The sequence below is a fragment of the Anser anser genome, assembly GCF_964211835.1.
Source record: "Anser anser genome assembly, chromosome: Z".
In the NCBI taxonomy this organism is placed as follows: Eukaryota; Metazoa; Chordata; class Aves; order Anseriformes; family Anatidae; genus Anser; species Anser anser.
Genome location: NC_139723.1, coordinates 8,886,868 through 8,909,836, shown reverse-complemented (window position 1 = coordinate 8,909,836; position 22,969 = coordinate 8,886,868). Strand labels below are relative to the sequence as shown.

Genomic DNA, 22,969 nt, shown 5'->3' with positions numbered 1-22,969 from the left:
AACTGGAAGGAGAACTTGGAAAAAAGTCTTTGGCGAATGTTAGCAATTGTTTATGACAGGTTAAAAAAATTACGTCTTATTCTGCGCAAAGTTCTTTACATCGGAAAGCCTAATTAAATCACCTGCAATAATTCGATATTCATCTCCAACATTTTTGCCACAAAATACCCTCAGTATATTTACTGAAATAATCAGAAGGTTCACCTGTCTCAGAGATTACAAGCCCCATTTTATTATTTTCCTTATAGCAAAACCAAGATATTTCATTTTACTGAATTTCCTTCCATTTAATAAAATACTTTTTTAAATATAACAAGCTATTTGCTAAGGTTTAACTATGTGACCGTCACTGTTCATTTTTATAGCAAGATATTTCACTTGGCTACATTTATAAAGAAACAGGAATTTGGAAACCACTTTCCTGTATGAAATTTGCTTGGAACTTGAAAATTGTAAATAAAAAAAAATAAAAATATTTCTGTTTTTTCCCCACTTTACTTTGCGCTTGACAGAGTGCTGGGAATTACAGTTGCATAGTTTGAATCACCCATTTCAGCTCATTGCTGTAATCCACCACTATTTAGGGTAAGTTTTTCTCCAGACTATGTCAGAGCAGGCCAAGATCAGGAGAAAAGGAAGCAGACATACATGAGAATGAAGAAGAGGGAAGTGGAAATGCAGTCAATGCATATTTTGTGCTGCTTCTTTGAAAACTACCAGTTGCACTGTTGTTAATCTCATCTGTAGAAGTGAGTCTCTCCTATCTAGCTCTATAAAACGCTCTCTCTTAAATTCATTCTTTACATCAGTTGTAGGGGTTGTTTACATAAACACTGAATTTTAAATACATTAATACTAGAACAAAAAGAATTTGCCTTATGGCATTCATTCTTACCAACTGCACAACAGCATAGCATAGTCACGATTCAGTTACATTTTCCCAATGCAGAGAATTATTTCTATAGAAATTGAAGTACAATAAAGTTAAAAGACATTATTTTATTTATAAAAGATGCATTCTAATAATTTACCAACATAATTTTTTGTGTTTTCTAAACATATTATAAACTTAATCCAATACCAGCAGACATTCTGCAGTTAAGAAAAAGGGTGGGAAACATTTCAAGGAATATGGAGAGAGAAAATTACAAGCAGGAAGTGGATGTGGGGCACCATAAAACAACGTGGCATCACTTATCTCTGAAAAAGTTAACTTAATGCACCTAGAACTATCCCCTGATAGAATCTATTACACTCCAGACTTGTATTTTATATCCGCAATATTTTCCATCATTAAGCAAGATTCGAGGATTAAAAACTGTCCATTCTTTCATCTTCAGGTTCACACATACTTTTCCATTTCTGTAGTTCCTGAGAATCATTTATTTTCCATACTTCAGCAAAAGACTTCAGCGTTTTTCTGGGGGGGGAAAGAAATCAATCAAAATATGGACACACTTTTAAGTTAAGCATGTTAAACTTCAAAAAACCTACAGTCATCTACAAACTTTTATACACAGTCAAAAATAGCAGTTTGCATAGCTCAAGACGTTAACTGATCTATAAGCAATCAATGAACATTTCTTGTATATATTCCATCTGTAGTACAGTCAATGTAATTTTACAATTAACTTACAGTACCAGAAGCATCAACAAGATGAAATAAAACACTAAGCAAAAGTAAACCGTTAAAGAAAATAAACAGTATTGTAGTTTGCAGAGATACAGATGTTCAGTGTTCAGTTCCTGGAAATTTGCACTTAACAAATCAAGAAGAGAGAATGCATTTTCAAATCACTGAGTACACTCATCCTTCCTATTTTCTTTCTAATATTTTTCAATTTAAGAAGGACTCATAAGAGTTGTGACAAGTAAACAAGACATTTAAAATGGGTTAACGCACATTCCTGATGACAAAGATGTCAAGACTGGATGGAATTACACAGTGGATTTTCTTAAATAATATGAAAGTGATTTAAAAAAATAAGACAAGGCAGCTGGCCTGTGGGTATTGTGACAGCACAAGTATACTGCTATGAACAGGCCTGAGTTTGATTCTCACAGTAATTTTTATGTCCTACCGCTGATACACCACAGCAAAGCTCATATCCATTTTAAACTTTGTTAATGTCTCTTGGGGAGGAGGTATAGAAGAACTTTGATATTTAGATCACATTATGGCAATAAAAGAAACTAAAGAGGAACAGGGAAAAGAAAATATAATTACCTAAACAGAACTGCAAAAATTAAGAATTATGTAATACAGTGATTTATGCACTGTTAAGTCATCAGACACATTTGATAATCTGTTATTTTTCACTGACTTGAGCTGTGGGTTCACAGAGGTGCGTGAGGTTCCCTACAAAGTTCACACAAGAATTTACGATGAGGGAGCGATGTGTAACGGGTCAAACCCAACAAGTCAGCAACTGCTGTGGGGATGGCACAGCACTGCCTCTCATCTGAAGGGGAGACAGAAGTGGCACGCTTGAGGTGGGCTGCGCCGGGCCTCACGGCTACCACAGCCCTACCCACATGCCCACTGCTGACAGAAGCCACGGCCTCCTCCTCTCCTCACTCACACCCTTTTTCAGGTACAGATGCCTTGCTCTCGTGTGACACCAGGAAGCTGAACTCACGTGGCACAAACTGAAGAAAGAACGCCTTTCTGTCTGGACCATATCCCTATCCTGTTTTGTGGTGGTGCCAAACCAGCCTGGCACAAGGTTGGGATGGGCGATGAGCATCCATCCCGTGACAGGCCACAGGGGACACTCGGATGGCTCCAGTGGCAGGAGGCCGTGGTGACACCTGGGCCCCGGGGGACTCCAGCCGCAGTGGTGAGCCAGGGTGAGGGACTCATCGCAGATGTGGATGAGGGATTTATTCTTTTTCATTGTAAGAATACCAGCAAATTGCATACCAAAAGGTAAAATACAGATGGTAGCTTACTTATTCGAAAGCTGAAAAATGTCACACAATTAGGTCCCATCATTATGATTACCCAGTGAGCCCTAGCTCTTCCCCTCTATGTGCACTGTAAATTAGTCTTCTAATTACATCATCACATACTATTTTTGCTGCTCATAGGTTTTGTATGCAATTAACTCTCTTTTCGGGAATGGAGACATGCTTGAACTCTATTTGTGTCTTATGATTTTGACAGAACGGAGATAAAACGGATATAGTATTTCCCATCTTAATTATATCACACAATAACTCTGGCTTTTCAGCTCATATTCTTACCTTTCTGGACAACATTTTTTTCTAGATCTAGGTAAGACATTGTTAGTAATTTGTCATTTTACTTTTGTAAATTATGGACTACTATTTCAAATGGACATATTCTATCTACCACATTATTTTTCCCCTCAAACCGTCATGTATCTTCAATATGGTTATTTTATTTTGCTTTCTTAAAAGAGGGTAAAAAACACTGTTAGGTACTGCATTCTGATAAGCATCAAAAGAACTGATTGCATCTGCAAATAATTAATCCTTAACATTTTTTTAATAAGATTCTCCTACCAGGACTAGTTATTACCACCAGGCAACAAAGATGTTGATTTATTTTATTCCTAAAGGGTTTCTTGAATTTTGCTGATATGACTGGCATTGAAAAATAGTAACAACTGAAAATTTGGTGGAATGCATATGAATAATAGCACATTGTTACACCTGAACTGTATATATAACATTACCAGTAATGTTATGTTATAAAGGTGATGCTATTTGATACACATAAATTTTCATAACTAGTCTAGCATGCAAGATACATACACCCCTAAATGAAAATTGGTTATCAGGAGAATAATAAAATCATCAGACTTTCAGTAAAATTTTGTGTGTTTATATAAAAAATATTTATTGTTAAGTTAAACCAGAAACAAAAATAGCAGCATTTCCTTCTACATTATAGCATGCAAATAGAATGTCAAGTTCTGAAATTAATATATTTTCTAAATCATATATATTTATATTTTCACTGTCATTGTTAGAAGATAAATAGGTATTAGAAGATAGTTATATTTCAAATATAACTTTCAGAATTTCCTCCTGAAAAAAAGTGAAAATACGTATTTGAAAGAATGTACTTGATAGTATAAAGTGTATTCCTAGCGTTAGTTCAATGTGCATTTAGTTTTTTCCAGTCATGACTAAGAGGGTAGCAATTAACCTCTGACATAATAGCTAACCACAAAATCTAAAGCTTTGATTGAAATGGATAGCACAATTTCTTAATCACTTTTCAAAGTTTCATCTCACTTTCTCTTCTCTGAAGGGTAGAAGTATATCTAAAGTAGCTCTTACTGCTCTTTTTAATGCACATTCAGTGCAAAATGGTCCTCCACTCACATCTGGAAGTTTCATTAGAAAAAAATGTCACAATTGTTCTGACCTTTTCATATTCACTAATCTCTCCAACTCCTTTGATTTGTGAGCTGCCTTCTTCAAGATTTCTTCAGGAATATCTGCCAGTTTGGCAACATTTAGCCCATAACTCCTTGCAGTGACTCCTTTAGTTATTTGATAGAGAAAAGTGATAAATTCAGGATTCTCTTCCTCTTCAGATCCTAAAAAATAGAACAAAAATAAAAAAATCCCTCTGTTATATTGATAACATGTAGTAATCCAAAGCCTGAAAGAGCAGTGGTTTCATTGTCATTCATACCTCCTGTAAGATTAATCCCATTGAAGAAATACGAGATAAAAATGTTTCCTTGAGTTCACGTTTTCCTTGCACATAGTGAGTCTGAAAAAAGTGTTTCACTGTAGTTTTATCTGATGTCTTATTAGACAGAAGTGAGTGCGTACACGTGTGTGTATGTGTGTAAAAGTTAAGAGTCTTTATATGTCAAATTGATTAGTTATGCTGTAACTGGAATATTGCATTTCATGTCTACCAGACAGAATAAAGGACATGTCAGTAATCCCGCAGTCAAGAAGTCTGTAATACAGCAGAACAACAAAATATTTGCTGCCTGCCAGTAGGTTAGGAGCTACAGAAAAATGCTTAGAGAAACCCAAACGGTTAGGATGGTGGATTCTTTCTATGTCGTGACAATAAGATAGAAATGTAAAACCAATGATCAGAAATCTGATGACTTTCCTCTTCCTCTTTAGACTTTCTTTTTACATCTCTGCACAATCCAGGCCTTGTGTTAACAGCACGAAGACTATGGTGTTATTCACTGCCATTCATTCTTTCATCTTGGAAACACAGGTTTTTGGAAACAATGGAGATTTCCATAAATACTGATGTCTCAAGTTGATTTGATCTGAGTGATCCAAGCCAAACATTGCAAAAAATATGCCACAAAACCCATCTTAAATAAAACAATTCAAACACTGAGACAAGAGACATGGGAGCTAAAGATTCAGCTGAAGAAAGAAATGTGGATGTGCTGTTGCTCCCAGGCTGTGGCAGTAAACCTATTGTACTTTCGTGAGCAAAACAGTGAAGACTGCATGCAGCCTGAAGGTTCAGGCCAAGTAACATTGAAAGCAAGAAGGCTGAAGCAGCAAACTAAAATATAAAGTATAGGGTTTCAAGGACACAACACATAAGGAACAGTAAGTACATTTTGATCTCAACTGCTTGAGAGTATCAGAGATGAACAGTTCAATTAATCAGCTAGATGTGAAATGACATACTGATGCTCCTAAAAATGATGCAGTTAATGGGTGTGGGAATAGAAATGTTGTTTTTGCAGTGTTACATTGTTTAGAAGGAAGGAATGTGGTATTGAGATATGCTTACAGTGATAAGAAAGCTCAGCAGGGGACCTCGTAAAATGCAGACAACCAGAATCCTTAGAGCAATCAGGTGAAAATCACTAAGTTAAGTCAAGCCAGATAAGGGGAGAAAACATTACCATCTCAAAAACAGGCCGGCAACTGAAGGCCAGGCATTGTCTGTGAAGCATCAGATAGATTGTGAACCTGGATTACCCACTCCAGTGGGGAAACAGGGGAGGGTCCTGTCATCAAAAAGTATATAAACTGTGTTTTGGAACCAGTGGGTGCGCTCTCCTGCTTGTGGGACGCCCGCCATTGCAATCGCGAATAAATTACTACTTCACTGAGATCCTCGCCTGAGCCTAAGTTATTGGCTACGGAGTGTTTCTCACATGGGGAATGTTGGTTTTGCTACGGAGTGCTCACCTAAAGACAATTTTGTATTAAACAACCTGTGCTAAACATTAATGTTTATTTCAGGGATCCCTGCTTCTAAAATTAAACAGAGTACAAAAGCCAAAGTATCCCTCTTGTCTGTATCAGACAAGCCTCCATCCGATGTTGAAGAGTTTCTGTGAGAGTATAGGTTTTGGGGAGGCACTTCTATTTTTAAAACTAACTTTCTGAAAAATATTTTTATTTATACACAGTATTTAGTGACATACTGGAGACCCTCTGTCTGATCAGTTTACAATGTAAGCACATAGTACAATACTAAGAATGAATTATAGGGAAAGATTAATGGCAAATACCATGCCAATTAAGAAAAATAATAATTCTAGTAGTGATCTAGGGAGCATGCCATTACTTTGCAAAGTGGGAAAACTAAAATAAGAACAGAATTGTCAAGTGCCTGAATAAAGCTGATCTATCTGGAAAAAAAGCTAAAGCAGTTTGTATAGAGGGAAATTCTACACCACCAACCATTTTAAGTTTGGAAGGCACGTGAGTAAAGAGTGACAGTGGACAAATCCTATGTGGTTTTTCAAAGTGCTTTTGAGAAGAGCCCTGTATCAAATGCTCTTCTGAAAACCAAGCAGCCATAATCTTCAAGGAAGGCCTTGGCAATTGTAAATAACTGGTGAGCAGACAGGAAACAGATGATAAGAGTCAGTTTGCACCATGAAGGGTGATCATCACTGCAGTCAGACAGAGCTGCTCAACTTATCCATTAGCAAACAAAGAAAAGGGCTAAGCACTAAGGTGACAAACTTACCAAAAATTCTAACTAATTCAGAGCAACAGTGAAAAGAAAAAACAATTTAACTCTTCTGCCTGGTTAAGAACGGGAGTGAAAGGGATTATGATAAAAAATCTGCAAAACTAGGTACGGCACAGAAGGGATAAACGTATCATCAGTCTGACTCAAATCAAGAATAGGGACCAGCAAATGAAGCTACATGCTGTTTCAAAACAGCCTCAAAACAAACAAAAGGAGGTAGCTCCTCACACCAGTAAATGCATTTTAATGCAGTGTTAAATTTTGGAGCTCCTTGACACAGCAGAATGAAGATTTTAAAAGCATATGTGAATAAACTGGGGGAATGGACAACCTCATTGAAAAGAAATCGATCAAAGATTAAAAAACAAACAAACAGAAACCACATCTAATTCTTGAAGCCCCCTACACAGCAAGTGTTTGCAGACAGTGGGATCTTTTTGAGAAAGAGTTACCATATGTTTGATCCCTAATCCCTCCTGCCTAGTCCTTTTGTTATTTAGCTACTGTGAGAAGCTGGGTGAATCTTTGATCTGAGCTGGCTCAGTCATCCTTGTATTAATTTTGAGAGAGAAATGGTTGTTCAGTTTACAAACCATCAAAATTCTGTGTATAGGCTGATACTTTAGTGCATTTAGATCTATGTAACAGTTATTACAACTTCTGCCTCTACCCAAAATGCCAGAATCTCAGATGGCTTTATACTGTACCTTTTTGGTCAGCACTTTCTTCTTCATTCACCAAGAAAGCCATGTGGTAATTACCAACTTTTTCTGGATACATCTTTTCTAGCTCACAAACTGAGGGATAGTGAGTGACAAACAGTGTCAGCGACTCCACCTACAACAATGAGATAGATGCATATGGTTTTAATTTTTTTTCCCTGAACATACCAACAAAGCACTGGTATCCTTTATACATAAACGTTTGCTCTGAGTTTAGACATGTCACATTTCTGCAAGAATGGAACATATACCATGTCAAAGTAAACCTACAATAAAAAAGTAAAGTAAAAAAGTATTCACAAGTACGTGTCAGACTGATCACTTACATCTGTAATAAAATGTTCCAGTGTAGCATAAGCAATAGCAATTCCATCGTGTGTGCTAGTTCCTCTTCCCAGTTCATCCAAAATTACTAGCGATCTTGAAGTTGCTTTTCTTATTATCTCAGCAGTATCTGTCAGTTCTTCCATAAAGGTACTTCGGCCTTTGTAAATATTATCTGCTGCACCCATTCTGCATTGGGAAACGAAGCAGATCAATTTATTAAGTTCCAATATGAATCATATACAAAGAAAAAAGATCATGATCATGAAACCAGTTTGTTTAAAATCTCCTATTGCTGCTCCAAAGAGAGCAGAAAAGCCAGGCAAAATGCCCACCTTCCAGAACAAGCCACTGTGTAGGAAAAAACAAACAAATAAACAAACAATGGCAACAGCCCATAGTGTATATGTGAGAGTACTCTAAAGGACTGAAAGGTCCAGAGGGAGCAATTCGTGTACCATTAAGTAACGGCTTGCATGCATTTCCCAAGGCAACAGGGCACACTAACCCTGAAGGCATCTGGGGCGGTTAGGCTGTAAGGACAGCAGGGAACTTTTCTGTCCCGTCCGTAGTCTAGTCCCAAGGTAAATCTACAGACAGTAAATACAGCATCCAATGCCAGCTACAGGAATCAGGGCGGAAAGAGGAGGCAGACTAGGGGTGCATGCAATTAGCATGCAGATCTTCCATCTTGAGAAACTGTACAAGGCAGCTTGCTCTCCCCTTTAAAAAGGATCCTGAAATTTCAGACCAGCCAGCACATTAGAAGGAATCCAGCAAAGGTAGCAGTGAACAGGAATATAATTTTTATTTATTAAAATTTTTCCAGTTTGTCCATCTAATGTGTATATATTTAAATGCTAGAAACACCTGAAGGTATCAAATACTAACACTAGAGATACACTGGAAACTCATGTGACCAGGTATTTGTCCATTCACATAGATACAGCAGGCAATAAGAAAATAACAGGCAATAAGAAAATAACAATCATTTCTTCCAATTATAAAGGTGCACAGTCTTACTAGTATGCTAATAATAACTTTAAGACGAGATTTTTCCTCTCATCCTTTTCCGTAACTGTCCTTCAACTTACCAGTCTCTGTGCAGGTGATGATTCTCCTCCACTCACCATGCACACACACACATTCCTTCGTGATTCTTACAGGTATTTTAACACTGTTTCAGATTCATGCAACCTTCAGCCCTTCTATTCATTTTGTGAAACCACAATTTTCATCCCAAAAAACTGTTAGTAATTCACCCCATTTTTCTTTTCTTGTGCAGGTTTCCGCACCTACTCAATAACTAGGCTTTCTACCTGGAAGAAATAATGTTTCCTTCCTCCATATATGCTTTTCAATTACGTTAATCACATTACAATGTCACTTTGGAGATAGGTTATCATTAGCAAGCCACTGAGTAGGGCTGTAAAAATGGATTTGTTCACTCTCATCATCCAATAATATAGTTACATACAAGCCACACTGATTTAAGGAAAACTGACTCATGGGCTTAGCATATTACATTTTCAAATATAATAGCTGGCCACAACAGTATTTAAAGCCAATCAAAACCTTGAAAGAGAATCCCAGTGTAGCTTTTTTCTCTCAGTCTTTTGCTGTATCTTTCTCTAATGTAATTGCTTTTGTTGCCTACAGAAGCACTAGCAAGATTCTCATTATTTTATGAGGATCTTATAATTGCGAAGAGTAATTGACTACCAATACCCAAACTGTCATGTTGAACACAGCATGGTTATGTTTCCTATATATTCTCCAGTTCCCGTCTTTAAAATTTTGTATGGGGGTATACATAACTTAACAATATGCAAATCTGCAATTATTAGTGAACTAATTTTGGTTGGGGATAGGCATTATGATGCAACGAGCACATTGAATGGTTATGTGCAATATTTCATTGAATATGCGTTTGCATACATACACACTGGGTACACTCCAAAAGAAAGGTGAATTTGCACATAAGCTAATTAAACTTTACATTAATTTTACTGAATTAAGTATATAATTCAGGATATCGAGACATTGTGAAATTAAGATTTTATTAAACCACTTGCTACTGCAATCCCTCTAAATGCCTTAAACATGTACTACAATGTTAAGAGCTATGAACACATTGCTGAATTTCTCATAGTGCCCCATAACCTGGCTTGCACATTTCCTAGCTTGGTTCAGCAAGCATATACTATTGCAAAATTAAACAATCCCCATTTATTGCAAGATTGGATAGATCTACAGAGAACAATCAATTAGATCAGTTTTTAACACTATAAGCTACAAGTAAATTCACCAGTAGAATAAACATTTTTACGTCTCAAAAATCTCTAGCTTTGTAATGGGCAACTTTAACCTTACTTTCCAACCCTAGGATTATTGGCATTATTATTTGATCATTTTTACTTGGTTTTTCATTACAGAGACAGCACCTATATAGCCAGGCAGACTGTTCTGCACCTCTGACAATTACACTGAGAATTCTCAGTTCTACTTTTTTCTTGTATTCCATTATTTCCATAGAGCCCTCCAAATCATTTAGTCATTTTGAATCTAATTTGCATTTGTGAAAATAGTTTTCAGAACTTCCTCACTAAATGCTCAAGATACAAACAGAAATGAGTATTATCTTTCTCTTGTGCAAAAGAAGCCTTTCTTTTCAGCATCTCAAAACATTCAAATCCAACTCAGCCTTATCTACAGATCAAAAAAAAAGTGCATTTTGAAATGACATACACACTCTTAAATGTCATACTTGAGAACAGATAAAATTGTTCTTTCTAGCTCTGTCCCTTATACTAGGAGAAGCAATGTGATAAGCAATATTATCCTAGAAAGAAGTGAGAATAACTATTTCAATAGTGTATGTATAAAGCAAATAGTTAAAATGCAGCAAGGCATTACTCCTTAAATATACGAAAAAAAAAACATGATACAATGAATTGTTTGGGTCAAAACAGCTATTACTTCAACAATTCTTTGAGTTTAAATCAGCGATAATAAATCCCATTAAACTTCTAAAAGATTCGATTGCTTTTATTTCATATATTAATGTATTTTGTCTCTTAAATGTTTTTATATATCAAAACATTATGCATTTTTCTGTAATGCTCAGTGGAATCCAGATGATTTACCACTGTTATCAGCTACTCTATAGGTAACGCTTGGGATGTTATCCTGATGAGATTGTTGGATTAGAAATCTTAAAAAGAAATACTACAGATATTCTTATATATCTATCTTAAAGTTGCCAGCACTTAAGTCACTTATTTATCTATTTATTTATTTATTCCTCTAACAAGGTGCCTACACTGGGATCAGATACTTATCTAAATTTTATTTTAAGCAAAAGTAACCATTTCATTAGATTTTAATACTCTATTTTTAACTACAGTAGAAAACAATACAGAGAAATAAACCAAGACTAATGAGTGATCCCTAGTAGAATGATGCAGTCATGTTATTCGCTACCCAAATTCTCTTTTCTCCCCTCTCTTTCTTAATTAAAAAATATTAATAAAGAAAATCAGGAAAAAGGGTTACAACAGAATAGGACAGACACAGAAGAAAACCATTAGAGCAACACCACTCAACTTCACTAGCTCTGTCTGTTAAAACACCAGCTACTGGAAGCAGTGACACAGTTAATATGAAAACTTCCATTTCTGCTATGGAATTTCTGAAGTCTACATTCAGGAAAATTACTGCATTCTGCCCACGAGGAACGTGCAGACATCCAATATGAAGAGCGCCTCTTTAGTGCTGGCAAGAGATCCATCACTCCTCAGCAAATGCAATTTGGCTGGAAACCACTTGTTATAATGTCTCTTTGACAGCCAACCAAATTTCATAAAATTAAAAGCTTTTCATCTTATAATATTCAACACATTTATTATGTAAAGAAAAAATACTGGGAGGTATTATCCCTTTTCAGTGCTAGATTTCAAGTGGTAAGGATTCTTGTCTATAATCTCTGTATAAAACAACAGCAAATGCAGCGTTTTCATAAATTAATTTTTGGAGGATAAATTAGATGATAAACAGCACTACCTACCTTTATGCAAATCAGTTAGCACTACATGCATAACCTGTATGTGACCCCTTTGAGAAAATGATATTTTTATTTTTTTCCCTGCAGTAGCAGCATTCAGCAGCACTGCTTTTTTAACCTGCTCTTGTGAGTCAGTGCATGCATACAACATCGACCTTTTCCAGAGCAAATGCTCACCATTCTGGGAAGGTATCCTATGATATTTTGTCCTGCAAGGCTCTATAAATGCTGAGAATTTTCTAATGATACAGGGTATGATACCACTCAGAAAACCCTAGAATAAAAATAGCATTAACGTTTTCCTTGTATCCCAGGAATTTTTATGAAGTCAGTATCCATTTAAACTTGCTCTCAACAAGCATGAACTCATACTGGGGCACTGTATGTCCCTCAAAGTTACCTCAAATTCTGGTGCTTTCAAGCTCTTGATCAGCTGGGCAGGCCAAAGTCCTCTGACAGTCATCCATGAAAAATTTGTAAGGAGGGAGGAAATGAAATTCAGGCTGCTGAGCTCTTCTTGGAGCTCCGTCACTCAGCACCCTGTTATTACTGCTCCCAAAAAAACAGTGTCCTGGAGCAGGGGACAGACTTGCAGACCGGGAATGGCTCACAGTAGTCTAAAATGACATTATTTTGGAAGGGAGCAGGGAGTGTCATCGTCATCCCCCCCTCCTGAGAATTGCTGCTGCTGCCCTGTGCTAGCAGCCCTGGGGTAAAAGATACAACTTGTATGTTAAACCAGAAATTGCCCTAGTGTGACAGACAGCAGTGAAAAAATGAACTTCTCAAGCAGAAAAATTCTTCTTAAGTCCAGAAGTTTCTACTTGAGTCTGTTTCCGTGTTATCTTTTAGAAGAAGTTATCCTACTTGCTGCTGGCTTGGTTATAAAACAAAGAACACCGTGTGGACCCCAGGTATTCTGTTCTTTTATGTTAGTGTGAAGGATTCACACTACTTGTGAAAATGACCAAGCAGTGGTCTGAGGCCTACCAGTAGTAAAAAAGCAACCAAATGAATTCCAAAACAAACAAAAAAGTGTTTCCTAAAGCCTTATTTTCTTACATGAATGGCATCCCGATGCCATTCATTCATTTGTAGTTTATATAACACTTAATGTTGAAAAAAATTAAATGAAATCTAAGATTTTTCAACCTTGATTTTAAAAAGATCTACTTGACTAAAAGTCCATCCGACTAAAATACCAGAAAAATGAAACCCATTGCCTGTTGCAGCAGAATAAATCTAATTAGTGTAGAGCCTCTACGGACTGCCTTTGCAAAGACTGCAGTTATCAAGAAAAGGCATCCAGATTTCCAGGTATGGTTTGATTTCCCAGGGATCTGAATTTGAAGCCAGACTTCTCAGAAGGTACTCATAGTCAAATTATTTATTCATCAATAACAACTAACACTAAAACAGAACTACTCTTTTCTCAGAGCTTATCTCAAGCAGCAGTTGTAGAATACTGCTCCCAGCAACAACAAAGAATTTCTTCTGTGGTTCAAAGAGAATTCTGAGAAAAATACAAATAAAATACATGTGGAATGTGACCTTACAATTCCACTCACTCCCTCTCACACAACACCTTCAAAATGTCATTTCAAAGCTCACTGTATTTGAACAGGTGTTATTTAAATTAAAATCATCTCTTTGTAGAAAACGGGTTGGAAAAGTGCACGTATTAAGTGAAGATGTTTAAGAGATCAGAAAATTTGATATTGATGAATATCAAATTTGAATGGCAGAACACAATCACAATTTCATTTCAACGCTTAGGTTAAGTTTTCCATTGAGCTAGGTTTTTAAGTTTCTATTAGGCACCCAGCTGCAAATTTAGTTAACTGCAGTCTTAACAGACAAATTAAGAGTATTAGACAAGATGTAATGTTAACATATTAACCTGAGGGGTCATTCCCACCCCTCATAATCCTCAAGCATATACAAAAAACGCAATTAAAACACAGTCCTGCCCTCCTCGTTGCAAACAGCACTTATCCAGACTTCTCAAGTTAAAAATTATTTGTAGTTTGCAAAAGGGTTTGCTGAGAAAATGAGAACAGAAATCCTGAACTGGGACCGGCAAGCTGGCTATTGCATGCAGATCCTCTCCTACCACATTTCCAAGTACCTAGCACCTTTAACCAGAACAATCATTATGTTTTGCCCAAAAAAAACAATTTGATATCCTGCATATTTTAGAAACATTCAAACTGCTAATGAGAATTTCACAGTGGTTATTCTAAAAGTAACCCAAGTCACATAGCTTAACTTCTGGCTACTTTCCATTTACAATGAAAATTTATCTAGTAATTCTTTAGAAGATAGCATCTGCAAATTTACAACAGTTCACTGGCAAGAAACTAATGCTTCACACTCCCCCACAAAGTACTGGTAAACCATTTACTTCACTTCCATCAAGCTACTGCGGATCCAAACCAAAAACTGACAATAAGAAAAAAAATCTTACTGAAACTGCAATTACAAAATTAAAAAACAAGCAAACAAACAAACAAACTTCTTATCCGAAGTATGACAGGATGCACTGTTATCAGGACAGTTACTATTTTTGCATTTATGGGCAACTTCCGAGAAGTAAATGTGTGCAAAGTTACATGGACGACAGTGATAAAAATTATAAAATGTTCATAATACAAACCTATTTACAGTCAACATGCATGCACATGCTCAACTGTTTCTACAGCTGCTTATTTGCAAATTATAAATTAAGAAATATCTACGGTACGTTACCTAATTTAAAAGAGCGGTAGTTAAAAAGCTTGACAATGCATTACACATTTAGTGTAAAATACATTCTAATTTTGTAATTTATTATATGATATTCTAAGTCACTGACAAATTAATGAAACTAGTAAAACCTAAGACCACTATCAATACATACTTTGCATTATGCTAAAAAAAAAAAAAAGGCAAGTCCAAAGTGATTTTAATACTCAGTTTCATAATCTTGTTTTTAACATTTTTTGCCATATCACTAGGTAGCTGAAGTAGCCAGAACAAATCATCAATTAAATCCTTATTGCCTTTTATAACTAGTCAACAGAGACATGCTGCACACACTGGCTTTCCAGTATACTCAAAGAAACGAACCTAACAGATCAGCTTTCTAGATATGAATGGCATTGATTTTTATTTTTTTTTTCCTGAAAGCCACAGGAAACAAAACCAACCACAGATTGAAGTGAACATTCAATATTTTAAAAGCTTCACCTCAACTGACAGAACCAGGTAGGACTGAGTTCAGAAGAGCCAACACCAGTCTAATCAATACAGTCACTGAATGACCAGCAGTTACCAATATTCTCTCATTTCTGATGCTTTTTAAGGCAACAGAAATACATGTGCTCTTGGGAAAGGCTTATGCTAGATCACCTGGCGATGAATACTTGAATAAGTTCTTCTCTGAAATTCAGCTGCAATACCCTCAAAAGCACTAGCACTCCTAAAAAAAATAAAATAAAATAAAAAGGAAAAAAAAGGTCACCTAAGGCATCACTGACTGTTAAAATAATCCAGCTGGTGGTTCACTCTAAAATTTTCCATTGTATTTTGAAATTGAACTTTCTTGAGTCTATGTTGCACTTTCTCCACTCCACATGAATTGCTTCCTGCAGCAGCTGTCTCAGAGGAGGTGGGTGTCCAGCAGCATGACAAACACACCACGGTCCTGCAGCTGGGCAGATGAGCGGAGGAAAACCCCCAGACCTAGGCTGGGGAGTGGATTTACTTGCTAACATTTCATTTCAAATAACTCCCATGACAGAAAACTTGGAGCAGGTTACTCTAAGGTCGTGGGTTTTTGAGTAACTTAGGCAAGTGACCAGCAATGCACTTCCCTTTTCTAAGCACGAGGAAAAAACAAAGTTTGGTATGGCTGTGTGTCTTCTGACAGTGAGCTGAACTCCTGCAAAATTTCCCCCTCCTTCTCCCACTAATATTAAGTTCAGTCAATATCCAAAAAAAGGATAGGTTTAGTGATACTATATTTATGCTGAAGTGGACAACTCTCAGCGATTTCTGGAATCCTCTAAAACTAAGAGTCTCTTTGGCTGGAAGTTTTACAACCTTCATCGAGATATTTGACAGAACAAAGCGCAACAACACAGACACAAAAGCAGAATTAGATCAAGCGATTAGAAGAAAATTTTTAGGAACAGAGCTTTTAATGCATATATGCATAATATCCAACAATGTTTTATGCTTCGGATTTCCAGCAGTATCTATAATTTTTATATTCCTATACATCCATAAAGAATCCTGAGAAGTATGCAACCAGCATGTAACTTTACAGCAAACTAAGCTGTATTCCTCCAAAAACTGTGCACAGTAATGTAAATTCTGTGTTGGAGCGTGAAAATGATTTTATACCTAATACATGAACAGATTGCTCTCTACAGGTCAGTCAGGTTTTATGTTAAAAATGTACACATTTTACTGATGGTCAGGGAAAGAACACATTAAAAGTACAATCATTTTGCTGAAAGATGTTGTAAGACTAGGTGTTCAAATTAGTGTGTTTATTTGCAAGCCATCAGTGTCAGCCCAAAAAAGCTGAAAACGTGATAAAGACAAAAACACACCCCTAAAACATGCACAGGTTTACACTTACTACTCTCAGATTCCACTGAGGGAACTCAAGGTAATTAAGTTAATGTGCATATGTAGCTGAAGGATTGAGGCCAAGGGGGGATTAAAAAGCAGGAACTATAGCAACAGACTAGGGACAATAGCTGAAGCATTTGGCATTAGTGAACTTTTCCCCTTTAAACCTGTGGACACTCCTGAAAATCCAATTCAAAATGTGACTAGGTTAAATCTTAGCACGGGTCAGTTTTAGAAAGGTAAGTACCGCCATTTCGGGGAAGGAGTTTCAGCCCAGACTTCCTGTAAAACAGATGGTCAGCTTCGCATGCAAATTTTCTTCCCCCCCCCCCCCCCCCCCCTTTTTTTTTTGCCCTGTATACCATTACAAGCCTTCCAGTTCATTTTCAGGGATAGTATAATATGCAGCAGAAATTATTTTATATATCTCCTTGTAGATATAAGTAACTGTCTGTTATTGTCTTAAATGAATTTTCAAACTTGATTTACACCCCTGCAAACAAAACAGTTCTTTGTAATTACAGATTTTACCAAATGCCATGTATGTAAACTGAAGACTGTTTTATTAAATATATACGTTATTACATGTATATAAGGTACAGACCTAACAATGCAGATGCATGTTACTATGAAATAAACAGACATGAAACTAAATTAGCTATAAATACGTGCAGCATAATTTAATAATATTCTGTAGTTACAGAACACTGTCAGAAGTAGCTACAGTTCAAATGCACTCCATATATCCAAGACATAACTTTTCTGAAAAAAAAAAAACAGAAAAAAAAAAACAGAAAAAAAACATTTTCATTTTAACAACACTAACTGCAACTTTTACTCATTCTCTTCTTTTTCGAAAAGAATATCTCCATGTGATAGAAAATAGGTGCAAAGAATTTAATACAACCTCCTTTTTTTGTCCCTGAAAGCTGAGAATAATTTACCCCAGAAGTGTAATTATATGACTGTAAAGCATAAATGAAAGGCTTAAGTCATTTTTGTTATTCTGGCAATAAACACAAATACAATTAAGCAAGAACAAAATGAAACAAATTACTGTGCCATAAAGAAGTAATAATTCTGAAAATTACTTTTGGGTCTTGACAGCTAACAAGTTTTGTTGGTCTGACTGTCACTGTTGCTTTCCAGAGTAATACAGATACTAAAACAATTCTTGTTTAGCCTATCTGTACACAGAATTCTAGTATGAACTTGCCAGTCACTTGGGATTGCTTGTTATGAACGGTTCCTTACTTCTCTGCACAAAACGCAAATTAATGTGTACAGCAAAAATAATAAGCATTGCCACATGTAATCCAATGGTGTGAAAAGAGACCTTTGTTCTGACATTTTCTGACCCTTATCTTTCAGAGTCTAACTGCATGGGCAAATCGAGAGAACGTAGTTGTCTTCAAAAGAAAATGTGAACTCCTAAAATATTTTCAGGTGAAAATAAATAAATGAATAAATAAATAAATAAATAAGGCATCAACAAAGCTTTTGACCAAAACCATGCAGTTTATAGAAAAATAACTCTGCTAAATAATTAGCTCCTCCATAGCTTCTGTTCAGCATTTTCTCAAGGCAATTCCTGTATTACACAGGATGCCTGCAGACAGCCCTGGCAACCACAGGTGTCACCTCAAGAACGGAATTTCATAGCTTAGGTTTCACGATGGAGATATGAAGAAGCTGACTAGCTGAATCTTCATGCCAGATTTCGTGATCTAACTGATATTTCTAGGACTGACAGGAAGACTAATCTTCATAATCCTACTTTGTAAACCTCAAAAAAATCAATAAAGCTTAATACAGCAATAAATGGAACCAAGGACTTTTGGAGTTTGGTAATTGGTCTTTTGAGTTAAGACAGTAAAGTTCATAAACATGAGAGGTTATAGGTTATTCTGCTAAAATATTACAGAGATTGCCATAAAGGATAACTACTTATTAAGTATGTGAATGCCCATAATCTATGCCACTCCAACCCAGTGATCTGACTCATTTCTGAGGCTGTGGCTGACACAAGAATTCAGAGAAAGGCACAGAAACTGTGACATGGGAATAATGCTGAACTTCTGAGAAATATTTATTTTTGCTAAAGATTAAAAACGAAAAATCACATATACATGAACTCATGTATACTTCCAAGTATACGTTATTTCAGTTTAAAAGTTATTACCAAATCCCAATCAATTTAGCTCCCCAGGAGTGAAAAGCAGTAACTTTATATTCCACTCATACAACAAAGGTCTAAAATCAAGATGGGACGGGCTTATTTAAAACATGAAGGCTCCCCACGTCTTTCCTGCACACCAGCAGCCATTTTGAAAAGCTATCAGCATGCTTCCGCCTTAACAATCAAGGTTAAGCACACAGTGTAGATTTGGATGGAAGACACATTTTTTCATGTTTAGTGAAAACACTGCATAGGAAGAGACTTCTAATCAAGAATGTTTCTAAACCATTTTAAAGCAGGTGAGTTCCTGGGCAGTCTCTCTGCAGATAAAGTTCATCCATGAAATGAACAATGCATAAGTAGGAAAGAATATAACAAGCTGAATTCTGGTCAGAACGAACTGCGCGGTTTTTCAACCATTGCTTTCCTATTGCTGGGCAAATAACACAGTTTCTGCTGTGAAGCTCTGAAAAAATGGAGCTTGTTATTTATTTATTATTTTAAACAAGCACCTGTAATTTTTTACCCTCTGTCCTGCTCCTGTGTTGCTGCCTTCCACTGACCTGCTAGTAAAACCAGAATTAAATAAGTGCAATGTTACTTGCCCAGATAAAAAAAAAAAAGCTAGGAAGTTTTTGCCATCAGCAGTTAGACCAATGGAACACCCATTTCCACTAATACTCGACAAGCCCTATTTCACTTTTATTCTTTAGTGATTTACCTCAGATCTCAATCCATTGTGAAAAGTGTTTGGAAAGCATCTCCCATTCAATTTTTGTTCTGAGTGAAACATTTTCTTTTTCTTGCTTCACATACCACTCCATACTGTGCTTTCCAATTTTCTGAAGATTTCTTTAAAAATGTACTCTGAACAAGCCTTGCAACATTTTAGTCTGTTAAAGTAAATCATGCAATTTTAAATACCTTTCAAATTTTAATGATGGTGACATTCCAATGAAGGAAATTAAAAATAAATACAAACATCCAAAATTGATTGCCCAAATGTTTGCAGGTGCTAATAAAGTATTTGCTTTACATCATGATTTTTAATTATACTAAAATTTGTAATGATGCCATAAATATGTGCATTTTATCTGCTTAAAAATATTATGCTTGTTTAGAGATAAAATACTGAGGTTTGTCTACTAGTTTCTTTCAGCTCCTCATACTTGACAAAACAGTAATGAGTGTGTCAAGTTCTCAGAATTAAATAGCTGTTAGTTTTTAAGGAGGTAACATCCAAATGTTTATTGAAAGACCTGTCCTCTTTTGAGAATCAATTCTATCTTTTAGTGAGCAGAATAAAGTAATAATAGAATAAATAGAATAAATAAATAGAATAAAAGAATAAAGTAAGCAGTATGTTTGAATAAAACATACAGCAAAAAAACAATTACTGTATGCTTAATGCAGATTCTTGAATACCTTGACAATTCAAGAAACATGGATTTAAAAGGGCTGGATTTCTTTTTTTTTTTTTTTCCTAAGTTTACTTTGAGGAAATGCTCCGTTGCTAAACCCTCCTCTTAGCTTTAAGAGTATTTCTTTCCACTTTATCATCTCTTACAGACCATGCCAAAAAAGGGCAACTATTGGGGACCTTAAGAAAACTTCAGTTATTCCTAAAGATCACTTAACTATATCAAACTGTAAGAATTTGCTACACCTAGTCACAGTTCTGCTTTTGTAATAATACACCTGTAGGTTGAATAAACTTGCTTCTTCTACAAGGGAGAGCAATTACAGACGGATAGCCATGCTCTGCTGTACACAGTAAGTAGACTTGACAGAAAAATCGTATTACCTGTGTGCTCTTGAGTGCTCTGCATCTCAAGTTTGTGCTCTGCAGCTTATCATCATGCCATTGACAATACATGAGATTCTTCCAGCACAAGGAGCAGCAGAAATAAGTAGCGTATACCAATGAGAAAGACGTCTGACACAGACCCTGCAGAAACAGATACCTGCAGTCCTTGCAAGGATTACAAAGACAGGTTATGAAAACAGGCCAAAGGCCATGTCCATCCCGCATTCTTGCGGTCACAAACTTTCCCTATTTCCTGGACAATAAATTATCTTTAAGATGCCAGTTCTTACAGCAGAAAAATAATATGGGTGAAAGTATCCATGATGGTTCTAGTGCCTCAGGCAAAAAATGTCATTTCAGTGTATATAAATGTCCCTCCCTCCTCATGTATTGGCAGTGTGGATCTTATAGCACCAGATTGACACGGGTCTTTTTACTCCCCGGATGATGGAAATGAGGACTGCCAGTCACATCCCTCAAGCAGGGATTCAAATACTGCTTTTTCAGATCTAACATCAAGCTCACATCCAAAAGAGTGTACAACGTTCACAAATTTTCATAAAATACCCTGCAAGCTTTGCAGATTTCTGGATCAACTGAAGATATTACATGAGCAGTAGCAGCAAGCCTTGACAGGCAGCATGGAGGCACAGTCACCAGCAGCAGAGCAGCAGCCTGCATTGAGTTATCCACTTCGAAAAATTCTGTGATGAAATGTCTTAGCCTTCAAAGCAGCTTCCTACTGACAAAAAAAAACCTAAGTTTCATCAGTGTCACCATGTGAAGTGAGGTATATGTAGAAATGACGCCATTTCTTCTTTAGACTGTAATGCACAATATAAGTTGACTGCCTGATTTGTGCAAAGGGCTGAAAACAGCTGCTCACATTATGCAGAGAACACAGAGGACAAAAGGAGCTTTCTTTCCCTGTTGCCTACTCTGTTTCTTACAAGAGAAGTAAGAGTTGTATGGTCAGCAGTACTGGGGTACCTCTACAACAGAGTGATACTCATGATGTTTCAAGAAATCAGGCTCAACTGGGATAGGAAAGCCAGGCTGGAATGATATGATACTCTGGGAGACACTGGCACAACTTACTTTGCTCATTGACACTCCTGTGCAAGAATGAGTAACACGGGATGTAACATGGGATGTGTTTTCAAGCATAGATTCAGCCTATTCAGAGTTGATTTTCTGGACTCTAGAAAGACTAAGCAGATGAGGGGTAAGTACAGTCCCGTGAACTGTGTCACTACATCCATAGCTTGTGAGGACATAACTGACACTGACTTGGGTAGGCCTTCAGACGCAATAGCAGGAGGTGATCTTAGGTTGGTGAGCCTCTCAATAACACTGTTGTTATTTGCAGAAATCGCAATTCCTCCCTTTTGCTAAACTGAGAATCACTCTTCTTTGGCAAGGTATTTATGCTTGGAACTGGATCTCAGCTGTTGGAATTGCATAAAATGATCCAACTGAGGCCAGTGGTGAGGGAGATGTATCTCATTATTTCAGTGTTGGATGAAGCTGCCAGTTCTCAACCAATGTAGAAAACATCTTTTCCTTTCCTCTGCCTCCTCCCTCACCTTATAAGCTCACAAAAGCTGAAAAGTTTCTTATGACTGAAGGGCAGTAAGTTAGACCTCTGAGCTGGGGTCTGAAGACTACCTTCACGGACAACTCCAAGACGTTTTGCCTGAAACTGATGTTCTCCCTCAGCTTCTACATCTGGGAACGCAGAAAGACCACATGCATGCCAGAGACATGTGCAAGCACCTCAGCGTGACACAGCTTCTGCTGAAACAATCAGAAGCATCAGGTCACTGCATTAAGTCAGCCTAATTTATATGGCTCTGCAACTTTGTCATGCTATAAAGACATGTGAGGATCAGCTGCCCAAAGATTTCTGTACTCTACTTTTAGTTGTATGAACAGCTATTACACTTTTTCAAAATTATTACACAAGGAGGAAAGACATACAAGAAAATTACAAAATAGCTACGTAACTTGAACACTGGAACAGTATCTGAAGGACCCTGTATATAGACACACAAGTACGATCTAGAAGAACAAATCCATCCACCCCTGAGGTGAGCAATGGCCATCTGTTTTCACAATGTTTTATGAAGAACAGTGGAATTTGAATTGAGTTCCTCCTAACTATAGACTCAGCAATTAGGAATGCCTTCTATGTTAAAAATACATCTAAATCATCTGTTACAGGGATAAAATGTAGGTCAAAGTCGTGCATATCTAAGTACAGATCATGTGATGTGCAGAGCCAATACCAAGA

The 22,969-nt window shown here is 36.6% G+C and overlaps 1 protein-coding gene across 2 annotated transcripts in view; it reads right to left on the bottom strand.

The window, feature by feature from the left end:
• Window positions 1-209: 209 nt before the first annotated feature.
• The window catches only part of MSH3 (mutS homolog 3), a 115,056-nt gene continuing 92,296 nt past the window's right edge, over window positions 210-22,969 (bottom strand). The window contains exons 21-24 of one of the 2 annotated variants that reach the window (XM_083817189.1): window positions 8,010-8,196; window positions 7,669-7,798; window positions 4,400-4,574; window positions 210-1,420 (exon numbers count right to left, since the gene is read on the bottom strand). In XM_083817189.1, the coding sequence (XP_083673315.1) occupies window positions 1,312-1,420; window positions 4,400-4,574; window positions 7,669-7,798; window positions 8,010-8,196 (601 nt within the window). In that variant the 3' untranslated portion in view covers window positions 210-1,311. The remainder of the gene's footprint in view (window positions 1,421-4,399; window positions 4,575-7,668; window positions 7,799-8,009; window positions 8,197-22,969) is intronic. The other variant, XM_083817188.1, reaches the window with a different exon arrangement.